The sequence below is a fragment of the Pistacia vera genome, unplaced genomic scaffold (genome assembly GCF_008641045.1).
Source record: "Pistacia vera cultivar Batoury unplaced genomic scaffold, PisVer_v2 Contig1170, whole genome shotgun sequence".
NCBI lineage: Eukaryota > Viridiplantae > Streptophyta > Magnoliopsida > Sapindales > Anacardiaceae > Pistacia > Pistacia vera.
This window is the reverse complement of record NW_022195216.1, coordinates 16,655-25,032: the sequence shown is the minus strand read 5'-3', so window position 1 is coordinate 25,032 and position 8,378 is coordinate 16,655. Positions and strand designations below refer to the sequence as shown.

At 34.1% G+C, this 8,378-nt stretch overlaps 2 protein-coding genes across 2 annotated transcripts; both read left to right on the top strand.

The window, feature by feature from the left end:
* The first annotated feature begins 1,906 nt into the window (after positions 1 to 1,906).
* On the top strand, positions 1,907 to 2,815 carry LOC116107854 (gibberellin 2-beta-dioxygenase 8-like). The gene is made up of 2 exons (XM_031394138.1): positions 1,907 to 2,334; positions 2,785 to 2,815. The coding sequence occupies exons 1-2, from the start codon at positions 1,907 to 1,909 to the stop codon at positions 2,813 to 2,815; spliced, it is 459 nt and encodes a 152-aa protein (XP_031249998.1).
* Positions 2,816 to 4,947: 2,132 nt separating this feature from the next.
* Positions 4,948 to 7,626, top strand: LOC116107879 (gibberellin 2-beta-dioxygenase 8-like). Its single transcript, XM_031394157.1, has 3 exons — positions 4,948 to 5,375; positions 6,986 to 7,307; positions 7,393 to 7,626. The coding sequence occupies exons 1-3, from the start codon at positions 4,948 to 4,950 to the stop codon at positions 7,624 to 7,626; spliced, it is 984 nt and encodes a 327-aa protein (XP_031250017.1).
* The last annotated feature ends 752 nt before the right edge of the window (positions 7,627 to 8,378 follow it).

Sequence of the window (8,378 nt, the reverse complement as noted above, 5' to 3'; positions counted from 1 at the left end):
GTTCTTATCTTAGTTTTCAACTTTAAGAATTCTTACCGATCATAACAGATTAAAAAAATTATTAAAACAGTCTTTCTCAACTGAAAACTACTTCAAGACGTAGACATTTCCGTGCATTGTCATTCAAGTAATTATATAATTTCTCGTTTCAGTTATCTTTAAGCTTTCTCACGAGTCTTTATGCATTAATAGTGCAGTGAAAACAACAAACTAAGTAAGAAATGTATTTTCTTTTATATAATTAGAAAAAAGTAATATAAGTTTTTTTTCCCTCTTTCTAAATGCGTGAATGCAGTACTGATATTTGTATACGCTTTCCTTTAGAAATCTAGCAGCAAGTAAGGTGTCCCGTCTTTAACAAGCTTTAATGGTGAAGTCTGAAAACTTTGTGGAATACTTTAATCAGGAGGTAAGTGTGTTACTTTAACTTTTCTCAGTCATGAATCATGACGATTGTTTAAGTATTTACCAATCCAAGATGCCCCCTTGAACATCGATCTTATTTACTATGCACCGATTTGTCTCTCTTTTGTATATGTTGGGTGAAATATATATGCTTAATGTTTTATCCATATTGAATATAGTTCTGGAATGGTGAGGTCCCAAATCCCAAGGGCTTTGCAGGATTTTATATACACATTAATCCAGATATGAGCTTACCAGATCATTCTAATAGCTAGATTTATTAGTTTTGTTGTCGTGGGATCAAGTCATCTATAGCTTTCTTGATTTATCATATACTCCGAAAATTCCAAATATTTATATTTACTTTTGTATTAAATTATTATCTACGCAATATCTTGGACATGATAGCTTGACCAATGGAATTAATTGAACTTTCATGAAATATAAGTCAAATGATTAAACATGCATGACGGGGTACTTGAATCAACATTAATAATCAACAGGTAAAGTTGTTATCTCTTGGAGGTTGATATATAATATTTTCTGGTCTCATTTTCAAGAGTAGTGACATGACCACTGTCTTGTATTGTCCTGCAATGGAAGTCAAAAATAAATAAATAAAATAAAAAACAAGTGGCCTAGTCTCTTAAGACAACTCCAAGGGGCCCTATGAAGGTAGCTGGAGGGCACACAAATCCAGCTTCAGATGATCAAACGAACTCACAAGGAAACTTTAAATTCACCGTTGGATGCGCCCACCATGGAATATAACCTGGGTTAATTCTTTCTCTCTTCAATTAATAATTTTTTTAGACCATAAAGTCAAGATCAATGGGTGATGTTTACAATTATTTAACTTACTTAGTTGCATTATATTTTATATATAATTATTTTGTTTAAGTTAGAATTTGTTTTGATGGAAACGATTTATGACCGTGTTTGTAATTTTTTTATTTAGGGTTGATGACTCACACTAGGTCTCACTGAATCAAGAGATTATGAATCATTTATAATAGACATCCCACTCACTGTTTTAGCCAACGAAAAATTCTGCTTCAATATGAGTATCCAACTTCATCTTTTGTTTATTGAAGTACAAAAATAGTAGTACTAAATGTAATTGAAGTTTGATTAGAAAGGGCTAAACGCAAATGGATTTATAGGGGAGCACATCTTTTTGATCCTCTTCCCTTGCTAACATCCCATAATTACATCGGATCTTATGTAAGAAAAGAAAATTAAACTAAGAACGATACAAAAAGAGCATAATTAAAAACAAAAGCAAGTAAAACGTATCTTACCAAAAAGACATGCAATCATCTTTATCTACATAGACCAAAACGTGGAAAAGGAACCGCCATATACTGTTTTCATCGACAACGAAGGAAACAGAAACAAACGTGGTGTCCCAACCCCTTTCTTTATTGTCTCTATCTTTCCTACAAACTTTAACCTTTTTTGAATTAACATTCTCTACCCATTCTCTTTTCAGCCGCTAAACATGGACTCGGACCCACCATTTCGCCAAACCTACAAGACCCTCTTCGACAAAACCAGCGAAGAAACCTGTAATGAGGTTGTCACTGTTGAAGAATGTGAGCTTCCGTTGGTCGATCTAGGTCGACTGAACCTGGATGAATCAGAGATGGAAGAGTGTAAGAGAGAAATAGCTATCGCATCTCAGGAGTGGGGTTTTTTTCAGGTTATCAATCATGGAATTTCTAGAGACATATTGGAGAAGCTGAGAGAAGAGCAAGTGAAAGTTTTTAGGCAGCCTTTTGATACGAAGAGTAAAAAAGAAAGGTTCCCTGCTGGTAGTTACCGTTGGGGAACACCTTCGGCTACATGCCTCAAACAGTTGTCATGGTCTGAAGCTTTTCATATTCCTATGACCGATATCTCTGACTCTGGTGCTTTCAGTAGTCTCAGGTATTTTTGCCAACCTTTTATGTTTGCCATACTTGTGAATATGTACATTATTATCACTTTTTGCCTATTTTTCTTTTTTCATGAAAAATTCTATCTTCATTTCGTTTTCCACAAGATAAGGGTGGGGCAAGGGGTAGAGAAGCTTACCACAAAACAGTTATAAAGAGAGCGAAACATGAGGGTATTCATTTACAATAAGATTCTTTAATTACTTCACCAGTCTAATAAATATTCTCATAATATTTTTTCTCCGCCGCTTAATTAACTTGTCCTATTAGCCTTTTATTTCCATATGGAAAGATGCTGCCGGAAACTGTTGGAGGCATTGCTATATTATATAGTGTCATTAGACATATTTATGATTAGTGCATATGTGAGTTTGTGAGGAATTGAATCTAGCAAGAGCCCTACTTCTAAAACTTGTTGCTTATATGGCATGAGTTGTTCCAGTTCGCAGAGAGCATTTGGTGAAAAGAAGTAATAAGTAGATTAGTGTAGTTTTAATGAGAGCGAGAAGTTTGATGGAAAATTAATGTCTTACACATGGAACAAGCTATACGTGTTATTCATTCCATATTTCGTTCAAGTTTTGCATTTTTAATTTCTCTCCTTCTATTTATGTTCTTAAACTTGCATTCTTTGCAAGTAATTGTTTCTCTATGCAAGTTTACTTCTACCTGCATATTGCATGTCTTAGTCTTTCATTTGTTCTTATCTTAGTTTTCAACTTTAAGAATTCTTACCGATCATAACAGATTAAAAAAATTATTAAAACAGTCTTTCTCAACTGAAAACTACTTCAAGACGTAGACATTTCCGTGCATTGTCATTCAAGTAATTATATAATTTCTCGTTTCAGTTATCTTTAAGCTTTCTCACGAGTCTTTATGCATTAATAGTGCAGTGAAAACAACAAACTAAGTAAGAAATGTATTTTCTTTTATATAATTAGAAAAAAGTAATATAAGTTTTTTTTCCCTCTTTCTAAATGCGTGAATGCAGTACTGATATTTGTATACGCTTTCCTTTAGAAATCTAGCAGCAAGTAAGGTGTCCCGTCTTTAACAAGCTTTAATGGTGAAGTCTGAAAACTTTGTGGAATACTTTAATCAGGAGGTAAGTGTGTTACTTTAACTTTTCTCAGTCATGAATCATGACGATTGTTTAAGTATTTACCAATCCAAGATGCCCCCTTGAACATCGATCTTATTTACTATGCACCGATTTGTCTCTCTTTTGTATATGTTGGGTGAAATATATATGCTTAATGTTTTATCCATATTGAATATAGTTCTGGAATGGTGAGGTCCCAAATCCCAAGGGCTTTGCAGGATTTTATATACACATTAATCCAGATATGAGCTTACCAGATCATTCTAATAGCTAGATTTATTAGTTTTGTTGTCGTGGGATCAAGTCATCTATAGCTTTCTTGATTTATCATATACTCCGAAAATTCCAAATATTTATATTTACTTTTGTATTAAATTATTATCTACGCAATATCTTGGACATGATAGCTTGACCAATGGAATTAATTGAACTTTCATGAAATATAAGTCAAATGATTAAACATGCATGACGGGGTACTTGAATCAACATTAATAATCAACAGGTAAAGTTGTTATCTCTTGGAGGTTGATATATAATATTTTCTGGTCTCATTTTCAAGAGTAGTGACATGACCACTGTCTTGTATTGTCCTGCAATGGAAGTCAAAAATAAATAAATAAAATAAAAAACAAGTGGCCTAGTCTCTTAAGACAACTCCAAGGGGCCCTATGAAGGTAGCTGGAGGGCACACAAATCCAGCTTCAGATGATCAAACGAACTCACAAGGAAACTTTAAATTCACCGTTGGATGCGCCCACCATGGAATATAACCTGGGTTAATTCTTTCTCTCTTCAATTAATAATTTTTTTAGACCATAAAGTCAAGATCAATGGGTGATGTTTACAATTATTTAACTTACTTAGTTGCATTATATTTTATATATAATTATTTTGTTTAAGTTAGAATTTGTTTTGATGGAAACGATTTATGACCGTGTTTGTAATTTTTTTATTTAGGGTTGATGACTCACACTAGGTCTCACTGAATCAAGAGATTATGAATCATTTATAATAGACATCCCACTCACTGTTTTAGCCAACGAAAAATTCTGCTTCAATATGAGTATCCAACTTCATCTTTTGTTTATTGAAGTACAAAAATAGTAGTACTAAATGTAATTGAAGTTTGATTAGAAAGGGCTAAACGCAAATGGATTTATAGGGGAGCACATCTTTTTGATCCTCTTCCCTTGCTAACATCCCATAATTACATCGGATCTTATGTAAGAAAAGAAAATTAAACTAAGAACGATACAAAAAGAGCATAATTAAAAACAAAAGCAAGTAAAACGTATCTTACCAAAAAGACATGCAATCATCTTTATCTACATAGACCAAAACGTGGAAAAGGAACCGCCATATACTGTTTTCATCGACAACGAAGGAAACAGAAACAAACGTGGTGTCCCAACCCCTTTCTTTATTGTCTCTATCTTTCCTACAAACTTTAACCTTTTTTGAATTAACATTCTCTACCCATTCTCTTTTCAGCCGCTAAACATGGACTCGGACCCACCATTTCGCCAAACCTACAAGACCCTCTTCGACAAAACCAGCGAAGAAACCTGTAATGAGGTTGTCACTGTTGAAGAATGTGAGCTTCCGTTGGTCGATCTAGGTCGACTGAACCTGGATGAATCAGAGATGGAAGAGTGTAAGAGAGAAATAGCTATCGCATCTCAGGAGTGGGGTTTTTTTCAGGTTATCAATCATGGAATTTCTAGAGACATATTGGAGAAGCTGAGAGAAGAGCAAGTGAAAGTTTTTAGGCAGCCTTTTGATACGAAGAGTAAAAAAGAAAGGTTCCCTGCTGGTAGTTACCGTTGGGGAACACCTTCGGCTACATGCCTCAAACAGTTGTCATGGTCTGAAGCTTTTCATATTCCTATGACCGATATCTCTGACTCTGGTGCTTTCAGTAGTCTCAGGTATTTTTGCCAACCTTTTATGTTTGCCATACTTGTGAATATGTACATTATTATCACTTTTTGCCTATTTTTCTTTTTTCATGAAAAATTCTATCTTCATTTCGTTTTCCACAAGATAAGGGTGGGGCAAGGGGTAGAGAAGCTTACCACAAAACAGTTATAAAGAGAGCGAAACATGAGGGTATTCATTTACAATAAGATTCTTTAATTACTTCACCAGTCTATTAAATATTCTCATAATATTTTTTCTCCGCCGTTTAATTAACTTGTCCTATTAGCCTTTTATTTCCATATGGAAAGATGCTGCCGCAAACTGTTGGAGGCATTGCTATATTATATAGAGTGTCATTAGACATATTTATGATTAGTGCATATGTGAGTTTGTGAGGAATTGAGTCTAGCAAGAGCCCTAATTCTAACACTTGTTGCTTATATGGCATGAGTTGTTCCAGTTCGCAGAGAGCATTTGGTGAAAAGAAGTAATAAGTAGATTAGTGTAGTTTTAATGAGAGCGAGAAGTTTGATGGAAAATTAATGTCTTACACATGGAATTTTAAGGTGAAGACCCTACCAAACTTTTATACTGTCAAGGCTAAATTTTTTATAAATTATCTTAGGGACGCTTAATTAACCTGTATAATCAATTCGAATCTGTCTATATAATTGGTGGTGATAGCTGAAATATTACATTCAAACTATTGGAACTCTATTCCTTCATATTAAACCATCATTTACTTTGTTATTAATTCATGTGAACTATTATAATAGTCTCCATTACTTATTGGGATCCAATGGTTCACATGTTTACGAGAAACAAGAGATCTTTTATTGTGAACCCGGAGTTAGACATCTATTTTAGCTTTCTTTCAGTTCATTTGTTTAAATCAATGTTCAATGACATAATTAGTAGCTAGATTTTTTATCACGCTTGAAAGTTAGAAAACCTCAGCTTCCAAGTTGCAGCTACCTCCTTCTGATGAGTTCAGTCCATTTCATGTATAGTAGCATGTGTTAGTTTGGAAACGATTAATTTTTCCAAGTACTGCTTCCTCAGTTTGTGGTAGCCAATTATTTTTACACCTAACTCTGCTTCTGCTAACTTACCATATATCAAATCATGTACGATACTTGCATGTTTTAACGCTTTTTCTTCCTGTTCTTCTGATTATTACCTCCTGCTCACGTGATTTTCACTCACTCGATGCGCTGGAAGTCAGGCTACACAGTCCCACAGCATAAAGGAGTTTGATGTGGCCTGATATGGGTTTTATCTTGCTGATTATTGATACTAATGTTGGACCTACTTCTCCAGTTATGGAATGCATGCATTCATACAATTAACTAAATATATGGACTACTAATAATCTTTAAATTAAATTGATTTAACAGTATCAATTAATTCAATTAAATTGTTTTAGATAGCTAATATTCCAAATCGGTAACATATCCGATCCCATGTTAGTTCGTTTATTATGGTGTTGATTTTACTGCTCATTTTATCAAAATTTCAAAATTATTCTAATTGATTTGCAGTTAGGAAGGGGAGAAGTAGTTAGCATTATATATATATATATATCTTCTTAATTTAGTTTCCTTTTTTGCATATACAGTTCAACAATGGAACAGTTTGCTACAACAGTGGCCGGTCTTGCTAAAAAATTAGCTGGAATCTTGGCAGAGAAATTGGGCCAAAAAACCACTTTCTTTGAAGAAAATTGTTTGCCAAGCGCTTGCTACCTTCGAATGAATCGATACCCGCCATGCCCTTTTTCTTTAGAGGTACACGGGCTAATGCCACACACTGATAGTGATTTTCTCACAATATTGCATCAAGATGAAGTTGGAGGGTTACAATTAGTGAAAGATGAGAAATGGATTTCAGTTAAACCTAACCCAGAAGCTTTAATTATCAACATTGGAGATTTATTCCAGGTGTGTTTTCCTTTTTTATTTTAATTTCTTTTTGACATGAAAATTACAATTATATTCCTGGTAACTAATATTGATTATGTTGCAGGCTTGGAGCAACGATGTTTATAAGAGTGTTCAACACCGAGTTGTCACGAATCCAACAATGGAGAGGTTTTCCACTGCATATTTCTTCTGCCCTTCATATGATACTGTGATACAGAATTCTGAGCCTTCAATCTACAGAAAATTCAGCTTTAGAGAATATAGACAGCAGGTTCAAGAGGATGTTCAAAAGTTGGGTCACAAAGTAGGGCTCCCCAGATTTCTTTTAAGCCACTAAGTGAGTACTGCTATATATATTTATAGTAAATACAATTAGATTGTTTGTTCTTGCCATACAAAAGGTACTATGTGCAGCTAGGATATTTAGTTAAATTAACAAAGGTAGAGAAGGTGATTGAAGATATCTTGATCTTTGATGATCTTTTAGAGTTGAAATTTATGAAATTTGGCTGTTTGGATTTGAAAGAGTTTGTTAACTCTTTATGAAGCACAATGGAATGGTTATTATGGATGAGTGTTACACTAATTTCCTTGATGATCACAGCACAACCAAAACATCAATCAACCATGAACAAGAATGTAAAGCACACAAAGAGATACATGGTTCGACTAAAAACACTTTTAGCCTACATCCATGGGACTTGGTCCAGATCGAAGCTAATTTACTACAACATAAACCATTACAAGACAATCCAGAGTTGAATTTAGATATAGCAAAGTAAAACTCCATGTTCTACGATACACTAAACTTCACCCTTTGATTTCTTTAAGGTCTTGTCACAATCAGCTTCCACCAAGAATCATCCTGGACAGCTTGAGCTTTCCTTCAACTCCTTGGCTTAACTCTCTTTAAGCTCACAAACAATGAGGAACCAAGTTCTTACACTCAAAGATCAACAAAGTGATTGATAAAGATAAATCACAAATAAAGAGAACCTGAATGAATTGTACTCTGAAAATTTCAGAGCATCATTAATGGAAGTTCAGAAAATTAGGTCTAAAGAAACGACAAGGAAGAAGATGACCTTA

Excerpts from the sequence above, each read along its gene's own strand:
- LOC116107854 (XM_031394138.1), top strand. The coding sequence starts at position 1,907 with ATGGACTCGGACCCACCATTTCGCCAAACCTACAAGACCCTCTTCGAC. Across the intron at positions 2,335-2,784 it reads GGTGCTTTCAGTAGTCTCAG|TTCGCAGAGAGCATTTGGTG; the intron begins GTATTTTTGCCA and ends GAGTTGTTCCAG.
- LOC116107879 (XM_031394157.1), top strand. The coding sequence starts at position 4,948 with ATGGACTCGGACCCACCATTTCGCCAAACCTACAAGACCCTCTTCGAC. Across the intron at positions 5,376-6,985 it reads GGTGCTTTCAGTAGTCTCAG|TTCAACAATGGAACAGTTTG; the intron begins GTATTTTTGCCA and ends TTGCATATACAG. Across the intron at positions 7,308-7,392 it reads ACATTGGAGATTTATTCCAG|GCTTGGAGCAACGATGTTTA; the intron begins GTGTGTTTTCCT and ends ATTATGTTGCAG.